Source organism: Myotis nattereri, assembly GCF_964212035.1.
Source record: "Myotis nattereri genome assembly, chromosome: 16".
NCBI classification, from domain to species: domain Eukaryota; kingdom Metazoa; phylum Chordata; class Mammalia; order Chiroptera; family Vespertilionidae; genus Myotis; species Myotis nattereri.
In genome coordinates, this window is record NC_138091.1 from 40,510,387 (window position 1) to 40,532,633 (window position 22,247).

General features: G+C 41.2%; 1 protein-coding gene across 2 annotated transcripts; it reads left to right on the top strand.

The window, feature by feature from the left end:
• The first annotated feature begins 1,549 nt into the window (after window positions 1-1,549).
• Window positions 1,550-21,570, top strand: PRKAR1A (protein kinase cAMP-dependent type I regulatory subunit alpha). 2 transcript variants are annotated; one of them, XM_081109923.1, is made up of 11 exons: window positions 1,550-1,739; window positions 4,892-5,080; window positions 10,960-11,130; window positions 11,918-12,009; window positions 12,215-12,276; window positions 13,427-13,473; window positions 14,430-14,588; window positions 15,664-15,724; window positions 16,791-16,912; window positions 18,113-18,194; window positions 19,139-21,570. In XM_081109923.1, exons 2-11 carry the CDS (start codon window positions 4,904-4,906, stop codon window positions 19,309-19,311), a joined length of 1,146 nt encoding a protein of 381 aa, XP_080966049.1. In that variant the 5' UTR covers window positions 1,550-1,739; window positions 4,892-4,903; the 3' UTR covers window positions 19,312-21,570. The 2 variants fall into 2 exon arrangements, with proteins under 2 accessions (XP_080966049.1, XP_080966050.1); XM_081109924.1 differs by lacking the exon at window positions 1,550-1,739 and adding an exon at window positions 1,954-2,159.
• The last annotated feature ends 677 nt before the right edge of the window (window positions 21,571-22,247 follow it).

Consider the following 22,247-nt stretch of genomic DNA (forward strand, 5'->3'; position numbering starts at 1 on the left):
TGCTATCGAATTCCCTGTCCTGCTTGCCAGCTCAGGGTTCAGTTTATTAGCGCTTCTTTGTACTGACAAGGGTGAAATCCTATATGACTCGGGCTCTGTCTTTAATCCCCCATGCCACCCATCCCTGGCAAAAGGCCAAGGGTCAACCTGTAGGGGTACCGAGCTGGGGGAGGAGAAACTTGCCTCTCACATGTCCCCCCTGTAGGCATAAGCGGTTTCTCTGATGTTGCCTGTGCTTCCTCTCTCAGAAAGCAGGGGGATAACCATACCTAACTAGAATATTCTAGTGAGCAGGACTCTTATTATAGCCCGGTGGAGCGAGGGGAGCAGTTGGTCTCCTACATCAGTGCTGCCCAACAGAAATAGAACACCAGCAATATACATAATTAAAAATTGTCTAATAGCTACATTTAAAAAGCCAAAAAAAAGGTGAAATTAATTTTAATCGCAGTTAATGTAATACATCCAACTATTACCATTTCAAACTGGAATCAATATAAAAATTATTAGTGAGATAGTTTATGCATTCAATCTTACTTTATTTTTAAAATCTATATTTTTATTGATTTCAGAGGGGGGGGGAGATAAATAGAAACATCAATGATGAGAGAGAATCATTGACCGGCTGCCTCCTGCTCGCCCCACACTGGGGATCCAGCCCACAACCTGGGCATGTGCCCTGACCGGGAATCCAACGGTGACCTCCTGGTTCATAGGTCGGTGCTCAACCACGGAGCCACCTGGGCAGGCAGGGCTTTGAATTCGGTTTTAAATCCATTGTGTTTACACCTACAGCCCTGGAGGCATATACCATGCGAGTGCCACAGGCACCGGTCAGACCCAAGGATCCGTGTGCTCCAAGGGCCTTCTGTATTCATTGAGCGACTTTATTTGTAGAAACCTGCCCCCTGCTCCCCCTTTCTCCCTCCAGGGGCAGATACGCTGATGGGGGGGGGGGGGGGAATGGCTGAAGGAGTCAAGTCGCTCCCCCTCCCCCAGTCATCCTCCATCGGTGCAGCTTTTGCGGGCAGTTGAGATTTTTTGTGTGGTCACGGAGCGTTGGTGCCCATCTGCACGCTTTGTACTTCTCACCACACGGGCTGGGGCGTGATGGGGGGCGGGGGGGGGTGGTATTTCAGGCCCTAGAAGGACTCAGGCCAATCTTGGACCCTGACAACATCCTTTCCAGTGTCTTGTGCCCACGGGGCCGGAGAGGCCTCCACTGACGACAGCACCCCGGAGGGGAGAGCAGCCCGATCTGCCAAGCAGACACTTGGCCGGGCTCAGGTTTCCTGGACCGGATGGCGGACCGGGGCCGGAGGCTTGCGCGGCGCTGGTGGGGCACAGGATGCTCAGCCGGGCGTGCGCATCCCGGGCATCCGCCCGCGCTCGGCCCGCGGCGCAGCTGCCGCAGATCCGCGGGGGCCGCCGCCTCCTCTGGGCCGGGAAACTGCACGAATCTCCCCGCGGGGGCTCCGCGTCCTCCCCTGCAGGGGCGGAGTCGACCACCTGACATCCGAGACGCCCCACGTGGGCTGGGGGTGGGATCGGGGGCGTGGGGTTGAAAGGAGAGAGAAAAGGCGGAGGCGGCAGGAGTGAGGGTTGGGAGAGGAAGGAGAGGAGAGGAAAAGGAAGGACAGGACCGGAGGAGAGAAGGGAGCTCCCGAAAGCCGCGCGGAGAGGGAGCCAAGAGCTGCGGGAAGAAGAAAGGGGACCTTGAAGCATCCCGAGAGGGGCAGGTAAGGAGGGACAGGTGAACAGGAGGGGAGCGCCGGGCTAGAACGAGTGGGGAAACGGCGAAGAGGCGGGAGTGAGAAAAGGGCGGCGGAAAACGGGGGAGTTAAGAAGGAAAGAAGAGCAGAAGGGGTAGGATTCCAGGACCAGGAGGGGCGGGGAAGGGGTCCTCCTAGAAGGGGCGGCAGAGTAAATGGGGCCGCTCGCTGCGCCTTTAAGGTTGTCAAGGCGACGGCTCTGGCCAGAGCGAGGCGCATTGACGTCAGTAGCCGAGCGGTGATTGGCTGCGGCCGGGTCGTTTCCGGTGGAGCCGCCGCGGAGCCGCTATCGCAGAGTAGGTCCGGCCTGGGAGGGAAGCGCCGAGCGAGCTCAGCCAGCCGCAGACTCGCAGCCGCCGCCCCGCGCTCGCCTCCTCGCGTCCCCAGGCAAGTGCGCTCGACGAGGGGCCCCGCTGCGGCGAGCTTCGCCGCCCCGGCGCCGGTTTGGGGGGCGCTGGACCGATCCAAGATGGCGTCACGGGGAGCGACCTGCAGGGGATGGCCGCACCCCCTGCCCCTCCCCGGCGGGCGCCTCCCCGCAGGCCTCACGCCCCGGGCCGCGCCTCCGACCCCGATTCTGTACCTCCGAGGCCTCCAGCCCCCCGGGACGTCCGCTCCGGTGCGGGGCTCCCCGACCGCAGCGCCCCCCACCCTCCGCCCGCGCGCTCCCCCCACTTCCCGTGGCTCCGGCCCCCGGCCCTCCGCGGCCTGCCCTGTCCCTCCGCGGCCCACGCGCCCCGCCGCCTCCGCCCCCGCGCGCCGCCCCTCGTTTCTTGAAGGACAACAGCTCGTGTTTTTACCGGCTTCGGCCATGGTTTCCCTCGGCGTTTCTGGCGGATCTTGGAGACCCGTCGGGTCTTGTTTTCCTCTCGACTGCCCTCTCCTCGTCGTCTCCAGCGGCCGCTTTCCTCCTGGCCGGGATTATCGCGGTTCCAGCCCGGCTCCTAAATTCCATTTTGTCCCCTTTCACCTCCTCCCGTTTTGTTTTGTTTTTTCCCCTCTCCCGAGTCCTCGTCGCCACCTCGGTGGCCTTCCGACTCGAGTAGGATGAAGGGCACCCTCCGTCCTTCCCTCGAAAATACGCGGTATCCGTTAACCCCTGCAGCGCAGGGAGGTGGGGTGCCCGAGCGGTTCCCCGAGGGTCGGTCGGTCCCGCCGCGGGGAAGGAGGCCCGCGTGTCCTCCGGGGAGGCGCTCCCGGCCGCTCCGAGGGGGTGCAGCCTGAAGCAGCCAGCCCTTCTCGGGGGTTCTAAACATTCCCTAGCATTTCATCCCACCTGGAATGTCCAGCCAAGAGGACGTGAGCGTCGAGACCCTGCGGTTGACATTTTAAAGTGTTGCGTAGTTTTTGGAGGGAGCAGCTAAGTTGTTGGGCTCTTCAGTCTAAAATACCAGTACAGGGCCGCAGTCTGTTCAGTTAAAAATGTTCAGACCGTGAACTGTGGGTATTCGGGCGTTCCCATGATGACTGTATTATTATCGGGGCATTTTTTTGTTCATGTGCTACCTCATTACCAGCGTCTGCTTTTTGGTCTTTTTAGTGCATTACTTTGTTTTCCACAAAAAACAGTTTCATCCCTTTAGAGTCTAAAGTTTAGACCCAGTTCTCATTAATCTTTGAATGCTATCTGTGGTCAATTGAATACGTGTATTGATATTCCTTGGGGGGGGGGGGCGAGGGGAGGAATCCCTGTTTTGAAGCAGAAGAGATCTGATTCATTATTGCTCTTGGTGGCCTTCAGTATTATCCGAAATGCATAAAATTCTGGTGAAGGTTATTCTCGGTTCATATGATTGGCCTGAAAAAGAGTCCAGCGTAAACCCATCCTCAAGTAGATGTTTTGGGGGTTTTTTTTTAACCGTTTATTTCTGAAATGGCAGCATGATTCTTTATCTGCATCCTTTAATGTATGTTGTCAGGGAGATGCACACTTTTTCGTGGTCTGTTAATTAACCTGCTCTTTATTGACCCTTATGAAAGTCACCGAAATAACATGAGTAATAGTGTAGCACTTTATTCTGGTATTTCTCCCTGCTTTTACATGTACCGTTTCATTTCAGTAGTTTTGTGTGCATTATGTTTTGAAACGTCGGATTAGTATTGATTTGAATTGCAGAGCAGACCTGGCTTTTATTTTCTAATCAATTATTTAGTAATTAGGAGTTAGAAGGAAAACAGTTTATGAATCTGTTGGTTAAATTAACTAAGCTTTTAGTTCCAAGGTAAGGTTAGCTACCTGTTACTATATCTCTATTTTACTTCATGTCGAGATAGTTCGAGATAGTATGAATCCTCTAAAATTCCTTAAATGCAATTTACCTATTGAATCTTTATGTAAGTTTAAAATTTAACATTTTAATATTTTCCTATTCAGATGAAGAAAATGTTTTGACATTTTCCTGTCTAAATCTTTTATAGTTTATTTGGTAAATTCTTTTCTTCGATTAAGGATTTTCCCTCTTATCAATGCTTTAAAGTGTGTTATCAATTAGGGTTGGAATCTGGTAAAAGAGTCTCATCTGGGGTTCTTTCTGTGTTTTAAAATTGTTTGATTACTCTAGCAGTTGGCTCATCAAATCCTTTGCCCCAGTGGTTTGCTGGCTGCCATTAGGACAGTCCCTTGAGATGGGAGTTTCGTATAGGGAATGGCAGATGCTCTTCATTGTGCGTCTTTGCTCTCATTTAGAACCTTGTTGTGTGCCCTTGTAATTCTCTGTCCTGTTTACCACTACACACTTCCCACGTCATCATGATTCTTTTGCAGGGGGAGAACTGAATGAAATTCCCACGGGCCCTGACTCCTCAGCGCCCCCGGCCTCTGCAGGGGATTGTGGCTCACACTTCCTCCCTGGAGCTGAGGTTATTGCCTCTCACTGTTGCTGCCTGCAGAGTCTAGATCCTACAGCAGAAACCGAATGAGACACTTCCTTGGAAGAATGCTATTTCTCTGCATATCATAGCATTCCTTAGCTCTCGCCTCCCTTAAAATAAAAATCTACCTAGTGAGGGGGAGAAAACACCTTTGTGAATCAGTCCTAATGAATTTGTTAAGTTAAAGGCCAAATTGGCATTTGCTCTTTATAGTTTACACAAGCGAATGTGTGCCTTTTTCCTTGTAGAGAACGAGAACCATGGCGTCTGGCACCTCTGCAGCCACTGAGGAGGAGCGCAGCCTCCGGGAATGTGAGCTCTACGTGCAGAAGCACAACATTCAGGCCCTGCTGAAGGATTCCATTGTGCAGTTGTGCACTGCTCGACCAGAGAGACCTATGGCATTCCTCAGGGAATACTTTGAGAGGTTGGAGAAGGTAAAAATAAATGTGGGGAGATGAGATGACCCTGACAATCCTTAAATGTAATGCTGTAGAATGTTGCTAATCTGTATCTTTTGGAAGAAACGAAATTCTAACCAAATAAGTCTAAAATAGAAATTCAAAACAAGGGGGCAGTTAAGGCACTTAAATTTTTAACTTTGCCATCAGTAGGCTTTACCAGAAAACAAATCTGTATGCTAATTTTACATGGCAAACAAAGGGTTTCCAAATGTAACTGTTTTAATTAATACATAAAACTGGTTAAATAGAATAACTGACTACATACAATTGATCAGAAGTAGTATAGCAGTGTATGGAATGAGAAATTCTAAGGTACTTGAAAGCAGTTAATGTTTTTCTCTTCCTCAGCAAAGCAAGTAAACTTAATAAGCCTTATCCCACCTTTTAAAACCAAGTGCATGAAGCATTTGAGTCTAGTTTGTGACCAATAGATCAGAACTGGATTAGTGCAGTTCATTTTTTTATAAACTATATCTCAGATGAATTGGCTGTAGAGCAGAGATCAAGGGTAATGATTGCCAAGATTGTACTTTCTTTACAGACCTGGTCAGGACTCATTTCCTCTTAAAAAAAAGTTAAACCAGTTTTTGGTTTTTTATCCTCACTGTGTGTGTGTCTCAGTGTGCCCAAAGCATATGTATATGTTTTTCTAAGCAAAATGATAATTTTGCATCAAAGACCATGCTTTAATTATTCCCTCAAGAAATGATGAATGAGAAAGTCTGGATCCCTAAATGTTTTGAGTAGTTTGAATTGCTCCTGTAAATTTGTGAGATAAATTTACAGGTCTTATTACATGTATTGAAGTTTTGATAAGGTTTGTAATGATTATGATCCAGTTAAGAAGGGTATCTTAGGTATATGATCATTATCTAACTGTATAATGGAAATATGTATGATAAATCCCATTGATTCGGACAGTTAATCAGTAACTTACGAAGTAAAATAAGGTTTTAAAAATTATTTCAGTGGCTCAATGATTGGCATTTTCTACTGTTTTCTTGAAAAGCTGTTAAAATTGGTGTTTAGTATCATAATTGGAATAATTAACAATAACAACAAATAACCAGTCCCTGTGAATGTAGCCTTGGTGTCTTGGAATTGTAGTAGAAAGTCTGTGTGTGTGTGTGTGTGTGTGTGTGTTTGTGTTTTAAATCCTCACCTGAGGATATGTTTATTTTATTTTTTATTTTTTGAGAAAGAGAGTGAGAAAGAGAGAGAGAGAGATATCAGTGTGAGAGAGAAATCTCAATTGCCTCCTGTACTTAATTAACCCCGACCAACCTTTTGGTGTACAGGATGATGCTTCACCCAAATAAGCCACCCAGCCAGGGCATGATTTTCTCTTTAAGCTCTGTCCAAATAGTGAGATACTTTAGAGCCAGGCTGCTGGGGGCTTTTCATTTTGCGATAAACTTCGTTCCTAGAGATCTGGTTCTGAAATGGGTCACTGTGACGTGATTCCTCTTCTCTTTGTATATCAATAGAAACCATCCAACAAGGGGATGAAGTTGGTGAGACACTATGTGTCTTTTTACAGGGAGTGTTGAATGTACAGTGCTGGTTTCCAAGCTTGTACTTAAATAGCACTGATTAAGCACTATCAAAGGGGAAGGCAAGAAATCATTATTAGCTTCTTTGCAGGTGGGATTTTTAGATTTAATGTGTGTTGGCTTCTTTACCTCTTACTGAAGGTCACAGCTTAAACTTTTCCTATAATGCAAGGGTCTTTGTTCACTTGCATACATTTCTTTAGCCAGGGCTTTTAAGTAAGTAGATTTTCAATTTTTTAATAGGTCAGTTGTTCTGCACATTAGGTGTTAGTTTTAGATGTCTGAAAATACAGTCAACATTCTTCTCACCTTCCTTGTGTTAACCAAGGGTCATGTTTCTGGTATCATCAACTATTCAGTGCACCAAAAACTTTAACAGCTTTTATTTTATTTTTAATTTTAATATATTTTTAATTGATTTCAGAGAGGAAGGGTGAGAGAGCAAGAAACATCAGTGATGAGATTCATTGATTGGCTGCCTCCTGCATGCACACACTGGGGATTGAGCCTGCAGCTGGGGCATATATGCCCTGACCAGGAATTGAAACCGTGACCTCCTGGTTCATAGGTCGATGCTCAACCACTAAGCCATGCCGGCCAGGCTCTCACAGTGTTTATTGAAAGCTGCTGTGTTTTACTTTAGACCTTCATCTGGAATTCAAGTCCCCTTTTATGCATATATTAGAACTTTGCCTATCTGATAGATTAGAAGAATTTAATAGCTACGACCATTGAGTGTATGTGCCAAATACTATGTGAAGCACTCTACATACACACTCATTTCAAATTTGTGAGTTAGGTGATTATCACCGATTTACAGAGGTTGCAGATAAAACTAAGAGTGATTAAGTAACTTGGTTATGATTGTACACTGTAATAGTTATTGTTACAGCAGCATATAACCCTCAAATTTCAGTGGTTTATATAAAAGACCTTTCTTATTTCTCAGTCATATGCAGCTCTTCTGAGCTCAGCATATCTTGTCTTGTCTCCACATGTCTTAACTCTGGGGCTGAGTGGAAAGAGCAGCCCCTGTTAGAGCAAGCCCTTCTCAAGGCAGAAAGGGGACAGAAGTTCAGTGGGGCAGAGTCAGACCACACAAGTGGGCATGGTATGGCATGTCCACTTACGGTCCAGGGTCAAAGCAAGTCATAAGGTCAAGTTGGGTGGTAACTTTACGTACAGGTAAGAATAGACAGGTAAGGAAAGGGAGGGGACAAATAATTGTTAAAAACACTAAGTGGTCAGGACAGAATCCTATCCTATATAATAAAAGGCTAATATGCAAATCGACCAAACTGCGGAACTACCGGCCACTATGATGCACACTGACCACCAGGGGGCAGCGCTCAACGCAGGAGCGGCCTCTGGTGGTCAGTGCGCTACGACGGGGAGTGCTACTCAGCCAAAAACCCTGAGCCGGGCTCACAGCTGGCAGGCTCACAGCTGGCCAGTGCAGCAGCAGTGGCAGGACCCTCTCCTGAGGGCTCCCGTACTGCGAGAGGGCACAGGCCGGCCTGAGGGGACCCCTGCCTCCCCCACCCCCCCACCCCCCAGCATGAATTTCATGCACCAGGCCTCTAGCCTGAACATAAAAAAGTAGAATGTATTGCTATTAACCAGTAAGTAGTCTGGGAAGGTTTGGGGGAAGGGGGTGGATTGTTTTAATATATGAAGTGGGAAGAGACTGACAGAATGACAACAGCAAGAACGAGGATAATTAGAAATCGAAATTGATAATGGCTCTGAGTCATCAAGATTAGGTTATATCTGATTGCTATAAAGATGAGAATCTATACAACATTGTTAAAATCAAAATGCTGCCCTAGCCAGTTTGGCTTAGTGGATAGAGCGTCGGACTGTGGACTGAAGGGTCCCGGGATTGGTTCCGGTCAAGGGAATGTACCTAGGTTGTGGGCTCCTCATTGGCCTGGGCCCTGGGCTCCTGCAGGAAGCAACCAATCGATGTGTGTTTCACTTCAATATTTCTTTCTGTCTTTCCCTCTATTCACTCTACCTAAAAATCAATGGAAAAATTTCCTCGAGTGAGGATTTTAAAAGAAATTATCTTCAAAATAATCTTAAAAATTCAGTTAGATAGAATACAGTTCCAAATGATATGTTATTTGTGAAATTCCAATGACAAATTTAGGTGATGGAGTTTGTGTTTTCATTTATACTCTTTAAACTTTGGGGAGACTTGAGTTTTATAGTTCTATGTTAATAAGGAATCAGAAAACCTTACTGATTATTGCAGTTACCAGAGTGAAAAGGGAAGTGAATTTTCTAAAAATGCTTTTTTTTAAAAAAATTAGTTATATATTTGTATATGGTTCCAAATTCTGCAGGTACAAAAGGGTGTAACAAGAAGTCTTCTCTCTGTTGTCTTCCTTAAATACAACCACTGTTTCATTGGCCTTTGGGCATTTATAAGCAAATTCACATGTAAAAGAATTTCTTATTTTCAAATGTGTGTGTGGCAGTTCCCTGCATAGATATAGTATAGTTTATTTAAAATCATTCCATTAATGACCATTTTGGTTGTTTACAGTGTTTTACTACTAAAAACAATACAAGGACTAACTTTGTTTATATGTCATTTCACATATATGCGTATCTTATAATAAACTTTTAGAAATAGAATGGATTATTTAGTCAAGAAGTACATGCATTTGTAATCAAACATACAAATGTATTAAATCTATTTTTGTGATATGTTTTTCCTATTGTGTTTCCTTAATTGAAAATTAGAAAATCCAGACAAAGGAGAAAAATAAAGCAAACCTCTGTTCCTCAAAAAAAAAAAAAAAAAAAAAAAGTAAAAATCAGGCATGATTCTGTTAATAGAAACTAACATTAATATCTTGATGGTTACTGTTCTGGATATTTTGCTGCATGTGTATTGGCTTGATGCCAAAGTCAGGGCTGAGTACCATGCAAGAGGGGAAACAATAGGCAGGCATCCACCTCAATTTCATTTTTATCAAAAACTTTTCAGAAATAATTCGTAAATGCTAATAACTTCATTTTTAATTTGAAAGGTGGTTTAGAAAAATGATGGAGAATGAGTCAAATGAGAAAAGTAGTGGATAACACATTCTTGTGTTTTCATTCTTAGTTTAAATCAGGCATAATAAACTCATTCTTTGTTGCAGACCTGAGGAATTTCTTTTTAAGGCTCTAGATGTGATAAATAAGAATGTTAAATAGTTCATTTCAGTTTTTAATGTCAATTAGTTTAGCAAGATGTTCTTAAAAGCAGGTAAAAGTTTTTTAAATTTAACTACAAGTGTAAACACTGATAATAAAGAATGCTTATAGCTCTGCTGGGAGAAATATTGATCTAATTTAAATTCTTGGTTACCATCATCACATAATTTCATTTGTTTTTTTCTGAGACTCCAGTTAGAAATGAATTCCATGGGCTCAGGACCCTCCATTGGTTTTTATATTTCCCTTGCCTATCGTAGACTTGGCATGCAGATTTAGCAAATGCTTATTGAATGAAGGAAGTAACCCAGTAATCTAAACATTCTTGAATCACTTTGCAGTGCCTGAATACATTCTATTTTGGGGGGAAGGAGGGGTCTCATGCTATCTGCAGCAGCATACTAAAAACCTAATTCCTCAGGATTTTGTTTTGCAGTTTTTTGCTGTTGTGTGTGTTACAATCCTTGTTGTATATATGTGTGTGTATATATAAGCTTAAAGCAACTGGCCAATAGCTATGACACGCACTGACCACCAGGGGGCAGACGCTCAACGCAGGAGCTGCCCAACTGAGGTCACTTGGGCCAGCCGCCGTTCTCTGGTGATGCATCCAGAACCAGAGAGGAGGGAGCCCGATTTTAGGGTGCGTCACCCAAGAACCACCCTCTCGCAATCCGAGACCCCTCAGGGGAGGTCAAAGAGCCTGTTACAGCCCGATCCCCTTAGGCCAGGCTGAGGGGACCCCCCCCCCCCCCCCCCACCACCACCACCACCAGTGCACGAATTCATGCACAGGGCCTCTAGTGTTATAATAAGTATCTAATTTTTTACTTGCATGTTATGTGTCCTTATACTGATGACTTTTGTTCATTATAAGATGGCATCCATTATCATCTGAGAAACAGTCCTGTTTCAGAATATTTCTTTTCAAACTCAACTCCGTTTTCCCCCATTTGGAATTTGCTATTCCCCTTAACTTTTACATTGGTGTTAGAGGAAGAGATTTGAGGTGACTTATCATTGAAATATAAGAACACCAACTTTACATCCTGAAAGATCTCCTTTGTAAATGTATAAATTTTTTTTCAGGAGGAGGCCAAACAGATTCAGAATCTGCAGAAAGCAAGCACTCGTGGAGATTCGAGAGAGGATGAAATCTCTCCTCCTCCACCCAACCCAGTGGTTAAAGGCCGGAGGCGACGAGGTGCTATCAGCGCTGAAGTCTACACAGAGGAAGATGCTGCATCGTATGTTAGAAAGGTAGCTTTGATGTCTAAACATTTGGGGCAATGTTTTCGGGACCCACATGGTAATCTTCTAGTTTCTTTGATGAATGCATTCATGATTTTGAATAGTAAAACACAAATAGGCTCCATCCTGTGTTCTTGGGTACTGAGGGACAAATTTCTGTGATGTCAGTGCCATCAGAGAAAAGAACTAAGTGATTATTAAACAGTGAATAATTTCATTTTTGGGTGTTTTCTTTTCCATGATGTTTTGCAGTCGAAGGAGGCAGTACTCCTTTTTTTTCTTGAATCATGGTGTCAATTTTTTTGGCATCCTGTAATTTATGTTGTGGCTTTTAACCTTATATCCTATAAGCATCATCCTGATTGGTTCTTCCTTAGAACCCACCCGCCATTTCAGGTTATGCTATTAGCTTGAAGAGGGAAGAGAGTCGTTCTGCCAAGAGGCTTGTGGAACTAATGGCACATGATCACAATTTAAAAAATGACTATCATAAAATGTTCACTTTGCCGTAGAATAATGATCTTGGTCAAGGTGTTTTTTAGTTTGTTTCTTTAGTTGCTGACTGAGAACCAAATACCAGCTTTTAAATACAGGTCTGGCTATAAGCAAGGGCATTAATTAGTATTTGTTGAGTACTTTGTGGACCAAAGGTGGTATATGTATGTGGGTTATGTTGAAAATACTTAAAGCAGTCTTGTTTCAATACCATCATGTAACTTGTCATTTACTTGACATGCAGGTTGCAAGCATGAAATGTTTTTGGTTTATGCAATCATCATTTGACCTTCTATTCTAGGTTATACCAAAAGATTATAAGACAATGGCTGCGTTAGCCAAGGCCATTGAAAAGAATGTGCTGTTTTCACACCTTGATGATAATGAGAGAAGGTAGGTACAGGTTCTTTGTTATATGCCCTTTTCCTGTATAGCTGTAGTCCCAAACTAGTCTCATCATCATTGCACATTTTAATGTTCATTACTCACTTGATGACAATCCCTGCTGAACATCTAGGAGCTTGAATTTTAAGGTTAATGCTTGAAATCCACAGAAGAGGTGCATGAAATGTAACACGAGGCCTTCTGTCCCTTGCAGTGATATTTTTGATGCCATGTTTCCGCTTTCCTTTATTGCTGGAGAGACTGTTATTCAGCAAGGTAAGGGCTCTGCTGTTGTGGCCTGCAGTGTTACTCTGGGAGAGGAGGCCAGATTGGAGGGTTTTTAATACGGAAGTTTGTTTTTCTCTTTTACCCTACCAGTTTTCTTTTGTTAAACTACTGAACTTTTTTATTTCTTTTGAAAATTAAAATTGACTCAGCTAAAAGGCACACTTTCCCTAAGGGATTAATATTTCCCTACCATCTGATACAATTTTGTTTATAGTAACTGTTAAAGGAAATTCCTACATTTTTTATTTTGGATGTATGGAATTTCAGAATCATATATCCTTCATGTTTTTTAAAACATCTCTCTCTCTCTCTCTTTCTCTCTCTCTCTCTCTCTCTCTATATATATATATATGTATAAATTTTTTTATTATTATTTTTTCTTTTTTTACAGAGAGGAAGGGAGAGGGATAGAGAGTTAGAAACACCGGTGAGAGAGAAACATCGATCAGCTGCCTCCTGCACAACCCCTACTGGGGATGTGCCCACAGCCAAGGTACATGCCCTTGACCGGAATTGAACCTGGGACCTTTCAGTCTGCAGACTGATGCTCTATGCACTGAGCCAAACCGGTTAGGGCTATCCTTCATATTATTAATCACATATAAAATAAAGTAGGAAATAAGCATAACTGTTTTCTCCATCATGTAGTTCTCTTTTTATGAGGTTTTATACCTTCTAATGATTCTTACCTTTTTGCCCACATACACTAAGATGGATCTATTCTTTTGGGTCCCTCCTCACCTTTTGCCTTTCTTATGTACTCTTGATATCTTTGTGGGTCTTTATGATCCATATATTTTCTTATTTTTGACAGCCTGATATTTTATTACTTATTTGGGTTCTTATGTTGTTATAGATAATAGGCAGTTAATATTTTTGCACACACACAATGGCTGTTTTTGAAGTTATTTTTCAGAGGTATTTTTCATTATGAGATGACTGAAAATTTGATCAATTTTATGATTTTTAAAATATGTTCCTGGACTTTTTCCCCTTGAAAGAGTGTTATAATTTATAACACACACTCTTCTCTCATAGTAGAACTGGAAATAAGTTTATTTCACATTAACTTCATACTTTGTTTTGTGTTTCTTTAATTTGTAAAATGATTCTAACTTTTTATTCTCCTCTCCTTTAGGTGATGAAGGGGATAACTTCTATGTGATTGATCAAGGAGAGATGGATGTAAGATTTAATAAGAGCAAAAATATGTTGATAATTTTAAAAGTCAGTGTATTGATATATATTGCTTCTAAGAGTTATATTGCTTCTAAGAGTTTCTGAAGGGCTGTTACAGCCTTTGTATGTTAATTCCATCAGTGCTTTTGCCAAATATTTTAATGACACAAACTTTTTAAAGGTAATTTTCTTTAGGTAGAACTTCTGCTGGAGTGATGGTTACGTCGTGCATGTGTGCTATGGAGTAAGACAGTGTAAGGGAGACTCTAGACCCCGTCATTAGTAATGAGACTTGGTACAACTTTTTTGATTCTGTAAGTTTTGTTAATAAATGAAATGAGATACTAATGGCATTGTTCTCAGGATTATTAGAAAACTCAGTGCCTTATGCAAGTGAAATGCTTATTAGCACAGTGCTCAGCACAGTACTCTGTAAATGTGTATGGTTTTTATTAATGCTTGCTTCATCTTTCTGCCCTGATCATCAGTTGAGTGAGTACTTTTTCTTATCAGATGATTAAACCAGGTAAATCACAGACACTCTGAACTGCACTCATTGTCAGAAGTCAAGTATGTTGCTCTGCTATGTATTGAAAACATAGTATATTCTATTTTATTTTATTTTTTTTAAAATATATTTTATTGATTTTTTTTTTTTTACAGAGAGGAAGGGAGAGGGATAGAGAGTTAGAAACATTGATGAGAGAGAAACATCGATCAGCTGCCTCCTGCCCACCCCCAACTGGGGATGTGCCTGCAACCAAGGTACATGCCCTTGATCGGAATCGAACCTGGGACCCTCCAGTCCGCAGGCTGATGCTCTATCCACTGAGCCAGACCGGTCAGGGCGTATATTCTATTTTAAAACAAGTTCAGGATTCTGACTCCTAAAAAAGGTTTGCCTGTTTTTAATACTTAGATATTTGTGTATTTAGGACAAAAGCAATTGTCATGCATTTTAGGTCTATGTCAACAATGAATGGGCAACCAGTGTTGGGGAAGGAGGAAGCTTTGGAGAACTTGCTTTGATTTATGGAACACCTCGAGCAGCCACTGTCAAAGCTAAGACAAATGTGAAATTGTGGGGTATTGACCGAGACAGCTATAGAAGAATCCTTATGGTAAGACAATGGTTTTTGAAATGTGATTTAGACTACCTGTCCATGTAACTGATGTTTAAATTGAATAATATCACCAAATTAAAATGAGAAATTACTTTTAATGATTGAGTGCTTTGCATTGAGCCCAGGTTAGCACTATTGATTGTACCATTTGAGACAGTCATCTTTTAGAACAAAAGTTTGACCAGGAATAACATGGGGAACAATGTAGTGTATATGAAATGGTCAGCTTACCTTTGTAATTCTCTCCACTTGCTGATAGGCACATCTTCACTTGCCCACTCTTTACACGTCATAGATAGTCTGATAGCTGCTGCTTCTAAGTGCATAAAGTTCCATAAGGCCATTCAGAAGGAATCAGCTCCCTAAACTGAAAGTGGGTTATCGGTAATGAAAATGTCATGTTCCCTCTCACTAAAGGAATAAACAAAATAACAAAACCTTTGGAACATTCTGATGATGTAGTCGGACTTTTTGAGAACTTTGTGGCAAATTAATAGAGTAGCTTTGGATGTTTAAGTCCCAGATGACGGCATTAGTCACCTTGAATGGTTTTCTAAATTTGTGCAGAGCCTATCTGGCTATTTGACAATATGCAGTTAGATGTACTTTGAAAATTTTCTGTATTTGGGGTATAGATGTGTGTGTATATATCAATCTTTATAAAGTATATAAATTGCCAAGGCAGTTGTGTAAGGAATGTTTATTGTAGGGTACTGTGTTGTTCCCCTTTTTCCTCCCTATATATATTTAACAAACATTGCAGATAAGACAGTTGAGCACTTTTGGGGGGCGGGGAGAGGGCTGTAAGTGGTAGCAGTTTTATTTTTTTTCCTTCCGTGGAGGATTGGAGTTATGGGGAACAACCCTGAGCTGGAAATATATTCAGCTATAGTCACATGAAGAAAAAGAACCATGTATCAAGAAGCAGAAGCAGCAAGCTGTGACTTTTCTCTCTCTCTCTCTTAATTTACTTGAAACTTAGTATTTATTCTTCCACAGCATTATTTGATAATTACACATTTTTTGACATGATGTTTTTTGTTTTTGTGTATGTGTGTGTGTGTTTTTATAGGGAAGCACCCTGAGAAAGCGGAAGATGTATGAGGAGTTTCTTAGTAAAGTGTCTATTTTAGGTGAGTTTTGGAAGATGGCATAGAGAATTATTAAGTTGAAGTGTTAGCTATTCTTAAGCAGTATCTATTGTATTTCATAAAAACTACTCTAGTTATCAATTCTGTTTTTACTAATAGTAACATAAAACACATGGAATACAGAGTTAAAGTGTACCGAGAAGTAATTTTAAAGTTTGCTTAACTTGCTAGTATATGACAAACCTTAGAAAAGATTGGAGCTGGGAGAAGCTTTCTGGAATATGTGCTACTTACTCCCTTCTCCTGGAGAGACAGAAGCGCTGAGTGTCCTCTTCCTGACTCCGGACATTCACACTTGTTCCTCCTGTGACATCTGTCTCTGTTGCTCCATCAGTGAGTTTATTGGTTAAGGAAAGATTTTCAAGAATGTATTTCCTCTGTAGAAAGATGAGGTGTTATATGCTTTCTCTGAAAAAATGCTGCAAGTTTTGTTGACATTTTGGAGGTATGTCTATGTGTTGCTACAACCATTGAGAGGGTAAATGGCAGTTTTTATAAGGTAGGATGCCTTCTGCCATGTTTTGTTATAGTGAATTGATTTCCACCCTCCCACCACCTTATTTGTCCTTTCTCTGAAATGATTACATTTGCTTAGTGTCTTGGGTGTTAACTTTTGTTCCAAAGGTCAAACTATTTTCTACTTCTTGTTACTTTGATAAGTTAATTCAACTGAGGATTTAAATAGATAAATGACTTCTATAACCCTCTGGAATAATACGCATGGTGACACTCCATATTACTTTTAGGTAATGGCAATCTTTAGGAATACAAAATGATTACATTTTCAATTCCTTTACCATTGGGTGCATTTGGTCTAAATTAACCTGGTCACTGGGGCTGCTGAAGTAAAGACCTAAGGGTTATCTATGAGTAATCAGAGGCTCTTGCTGAGACTAGAGGTAATTGAAGACAGGCACCATGTTTCATGTGAGACACTCACTGAGTATTGAATGGGCATGGCTATGTGGTTGATTCTCTTTATACTTTTTGTTTTGAAGTTATTAACAATACTGAATTTTGAGAAATTCTTGTAATTCTTACTTTTCAGAATCCTTGGACAAGTGGGAACGCCTCACAGTAGCTGATGCATTGGAACCAGTCCAGTTTGAAGATGGGCAGAAGATTGTGGTGCAGGGAGAACCAGGGGATGAGTTCTTTATTATCTTAGAGGTAAAGGACTTTGCGTTTGATACTATTAGAAGTTGTACACTATAAGAGAAAAAAGGTTAATTCTTATTTACACCCTTAGGTTTAAAGAATACCTGACAGTTTTATTTAAAAATTGCCTTTCATCTTGGAATGCAGTTGTTCGTTTTTCTATCAGACCACCACATTTTAAATGTGTTTGAGTCAGAATTCTGGAAGGGCTCTTCATGAAGTAATTGCCCAATTCTGGCCTGCTGAAATTAATCCCCCTTATGCAAGCAAACAAGCTATCAACATAGCCAACTATAATGATTCTGCACCATCTTTGTTAAAATTACGTGTTTGGGGGAGGCCGGGAGAATTTCAAGGGGGGGGGGGGGGAAGGAGACATATGTAATACTCCTTGTAATACTTTAAGCAATAAAACAAAATATATATTAATAAATAAATAAATAAATAAAATTATGTGTTTGGGCCATTTGGCAACGAAAGATCAAAGGCAAGGGTTTAACTTCTAAAAGTTACTATGTTTTATAGCTTCACAACGCGTGGGAACGTATAGCAGATACTCTCCACTGACAAGTAGATCCAAAAAGTATATTTTCTATGAATGTGGCTCAGTAGATGCTAATTGGTTTTATTTAACCTGGGGGTGTGGTGAGGGGGATCAAGGGACTCTTTCTGTACAGGGCCAGATAAGTAAGTTAGGCTCTGTGAGCCCTAGAGTTTCCATCACCATAGTGCAGGAGCAGCTGCAGACACTATAAGTAAATTGGTGTATTGTTCCTATGAAATTTACCTATAAAAACAGGTAGCAAGGTTAGATCACCCCCTTCCTGCCTCCCGTAGTTTACTAACCTGTGTGAACCCTTCAAGTTACCCAAGCACCTTAGCTTGATGAGAAGGGCCCCCTATCAGGGACTGCTGGGTAAATAGGAATTAAGCTCATGCAGTTACTCTGTTCAGTCAGCTTTTGTCATACGAACACACAGGATTTTAAATAGCCATGACATTTTTTTTTTCATAGTAGCTAAAATTGAATAGTATATAAAAATGTCACCTGGGGGTAGGGGAGTCCAGGGGAATGTCAAGGGGGGGGGGGGGAGGGAAGGAGACATATGTAATACTCTTTGTAATACTTTCAGCAATAAAACAAAATTTAAAAAAAAAATGTAACCCTATATTTGAAAATTTTTGTTTTGCTTCTTGGTGATTTTATTACAGGGGTCAGCCGCTGTGCTACAGCGTAGATCAGAAAACGAAGAGTTTGTTGAAGTGGGAAGATTGGGGCCTTCTGATTATTTTGGTACGTAGATTTCCTCACAATAAATAATATCGTTTCTTTAAGTCACCTTTAAGTGCAATATCGTAGTCTCATAATTTGTCTTTTATTCTCCTGAATTTAATTTTTTTATTTTTGGGGGGGAGGGGGAGATTTGGTGCCAATACCCAGGAATTTTATTCTTTAACTAGCGGCCCGATGCACGGATTTGTGCACAGGTGGGGTCCCTCGGCCCGGCCTGTGCCCTCTCACAATCCGGGAACCCTTGGGGGATGTCGGACTGTTCGTTTCAGCCCAGTCCCCACAGGCCAGGCCGAGGGACCCCACCGTGCTTCTAGTATGCATGTAAAATCTTTGGTTAATCTCTTCCCGCCCTCTCCCCTTCCCTTTGAGACTCAGTCTGTTCCATGTTTCCATGCTTGTGAGTTGAGCGTCTGCCCCCTGGTGGTCAATGCACATCATAGTTACCAGTCAAATGGTCACTTAGGCTTTTATATATATAGATTGCAATCTTTTTTTTGCCTCTCAGAGAACTAGTGTGAGATTTTGGCCTTTACTCAGTTAATAAGTAAGTTATTGATTGTCTCATCGTTCAGTTGGTTTTTTAAAAAATACTTTTTAAAAATATATATTAATATCAAAGAGGAAGGGAGAGGGAGAAAGAAACATCAGTGATGAGAGAGAATCATTGGTTGGCTGCCTCCTGCACGCCCCACACTGGATCGAGCCCACAACCCATGTGCCCTGACCAGGAATCGAACCATGACATCTTGGTTCATAGGCCAATGCTCAACCACTGAGCCATGCCGGCTGGGCCGATCAGGTGTTTTTTAAGTACAGATTTGATGTGGCCTGTATTAAGTTATTAAGAGAAATACATATTTGTTTTCCTTCTCAGAAATACACATCTAAGAAAATGTTCCTCATAGAAGTTAGCCTCCTCTTACTCTTCTTTCTCCCTTCTCCAGGTGAAATAGCACTACTGATGAATCGTCCCCGAGCTGCCACGGTGGTGGCTCGTGGCCCTTTGAAGTGCGTTAAGCTGGACCGACCTAGATTTGAACGTGTTCTTGGCCCGTGCTCAGATATCCTCAAACGAAACATCCAGCAGTACAATAGTTTTGTGTCACTGTCTGTCTGAAATCTGCCTCCTGTGCCTCCCTTTTCACCTCCCCAATCCATGCCTCACTCGCACACTGCTTTATTTTCCCTATTTGCAGCACCACGTGGCCACTGGCATTGCAGCTTCTTGTCTGTTTATATTAAAGTTGCTCTTATTGCACTGTTTTTAATTTGGAGCATTAACTGAATGCTCCTACACAGTTAAATAAATAGAGAGTTCTATGGAGATTTTGCTGTTGCTGCTTCTCTTTGTGCAGTGTTAGTATTCCACCTGGCAATACGTGCCATGCTTTTTGGTGAGGGCAGATCCCTGCACCAAATAATTACCATGGAGTAATGTTGTAACAGTGCAAGATGTTTTTTTAAGTGATATAATTTTCTAATTATCATAAGCATATTTTAGACTGTGGCCATTTATGCTGTATTTCTTTATAGAATAAATGATTTCTCATTAAGCTCTAAGGATTAGGAAAACTGATATAGAAAAAATCTTAGAAAGATATCTGCCTGTGTTTAAACTAGATTAAGGGTGGGAAAATACCCATTTTTTTCTAGTTATCAGATGGATATGATCTGTTACGTTTTCTTCTTCCTTTTAACCAGAATTTATGTTTGTCAAGCGAATTTGCCTGGTATTGATTGTATCTTGTTACTTTTTCGTCTCCAGTTCTGAAATACATTTAGGTGTAGCTATTCATACCTGCCTTTTGAGTTTGAAACTAAATCATAGGCTGCAAATACTAATTATGATTTAACTACATCTGCCTCAGCTCAGAAATTCTGAATAGAACTTTATTGATCCAGCTAGTGCCAAATGTTGATCATGAGATGCTGAATTGAGAATGAGAATTCCAGGTCTCCACTCTTGGTTGTTGGCTTAGAGCTTTTGGTTAGTGTACATCTTTCAGTTGATTTCAGGAGATTGGATTGCTGGGAATAGATAGAATATATGGAGCAAAAGTCATAACAAAGACGGAGGTGATGTTGCTAAAAGAAGAAATGCCAGGTGGAGAGTTCATTGTTGGGAACTTTGCCCCACTAAATTCACTGGGGCAAGAGATTTTGGGGAGAAGTTTTTTACTTTGGTTTGATGTTTTCCCCTCCTTTTTACATCAACTAGAATTTATGGTGGGTGGGGGTGGGGTGGGGTGTGCCTGTGTTGTTGCAAATTGGTCTCAAAGGCCGTCCTGCTGAAAAGTTCTGCTTTCCTATCTAGCTTTATTCTCTGGCAGATGTTTTGTTCTTTTAAAATAAGCTTGTGTTTTGCGTCTTAACTGTGTTTCAGTATTTTCCAGCCTTATCAACTTTATGTGTTACATTATTCCATGTGCACCAATGATACCCAACAGTTTATTTTTATTATGTTATTTTTTTAAACAAAATCTCACAGTTCTGTAATGTGGGCACTTTTATTTTCATCGTGATTTATATGTAATGTAGGGTTATACTTGGGAGTGACTGCAAGCATTTTTCCATTTGTATGCAACTGGCTCTGATTACTAATCCTTTCTCCTGCCCTTTCCCAGGCCATTTAAAAGGCAAATTGGTCATGGTAGATTTTTTTGATAGATTTGAGCAGTTTTTAGGTTGTTACTAAGTTTGAAGTATAAATCTGGGAAAGAGGTTTTATTTACCTTTTAGTGTGGGATAGAAAGCCACCTTATTACAAATTTTTTATGTTTCAAAATCTGTATTAAGTGAGGGTTTCTGATCTATATGTTGTGTTTAGCTACCTTTTATATTTAAAAAATTAAAAATAAAAATTACATTCTTATTAGCGTAAAGCTTGATTTGATCTTTGTTTAAATGCCAAAACTGTACTTCAGTGAATTATTTAGAATGCCATAAATTGCAGTTTCATATCTGTATATAATAATCATGTTCACATATAATGCTTCCTAAATGAATTTTGCTCTTAAATAATTTGGCTTGCTGTTTACTCCCTTTTGTAGTTTTTAATCTAAGAAATTGTAAGTCTAAATTTAAAAATTAACACATTTAAAGCTTTATCTTTGTGCAATCTGAGTATACGTGAGATATCACAATGGCATAGTTTGTCTTAGTTGATAATCAAGACTTTAGAAGTCATCATTTCTGGACTTGGTAAGTGAATTTCTCAGATCTGTTGCTCTAGAAAGTATAGATGGCCAAAGGACCATTTTGTATTGTTTCCTGGTTACTAGTCTGATTATACTGTGTGTGCTAATATACTCTATTCTTTTTGTTATAGATTGTCTTAATGGTAGGTCAAGTAATAAAAAAGATTCAATAATTTAAATTCTTAAATGAATCCGTTTTTCTTCCCTTCGTCCTTTTCTTCCCTTCGTCCTCCCCGTCTCCCTTTGGAATCTCCAAATCTGATTGGCAAGAATGAAAATCACAAGTGAATTACGGAATTAGTGTTTGAAAAGAGTCATGTGTTTGTTTTCAGTGGTTTCGAAGTCAGCTTGTCAAAGAATGAATCTGAAAACCTTGCTTAAAGGGTAATTGAGATATAGCAGGTCTGTTCATAGAGTATTGGAAGGAAGGATTAAATCAGAAGTGGGACATTTTCTTTTCATTGAAGACTGGTTCTCTGGCTTTGGAACTTGCCCAGACTTAACAGGGAAACATTATTTCTGGTCAGCATACTCACCTTGGTTAAATTTAATAGCCACTTAGATATTGAGGTCTGTTTATATATTTTGCATATATAAAGTTTTATTTATGAGGAGTGACTTAATTAAGTTGTACTCGGTATATTGTTATTAATTTCTTTAAGTCCGATGAGTTGGAGATGTGCTGTATTCTAGATCATCCTTTAATTAGAACTGCTTTGAATCATCTTGTCCAAATTCAGTAATTCCTTCCATCAGCTTACTGGAGTGGAACCTTTAGAGTTACAACAGAGTACAGCTAAACATGTTCCTTAGGTTGCCCTGGCCAGTGTGGCTTAGTTGAGTGTCCTCCCATATG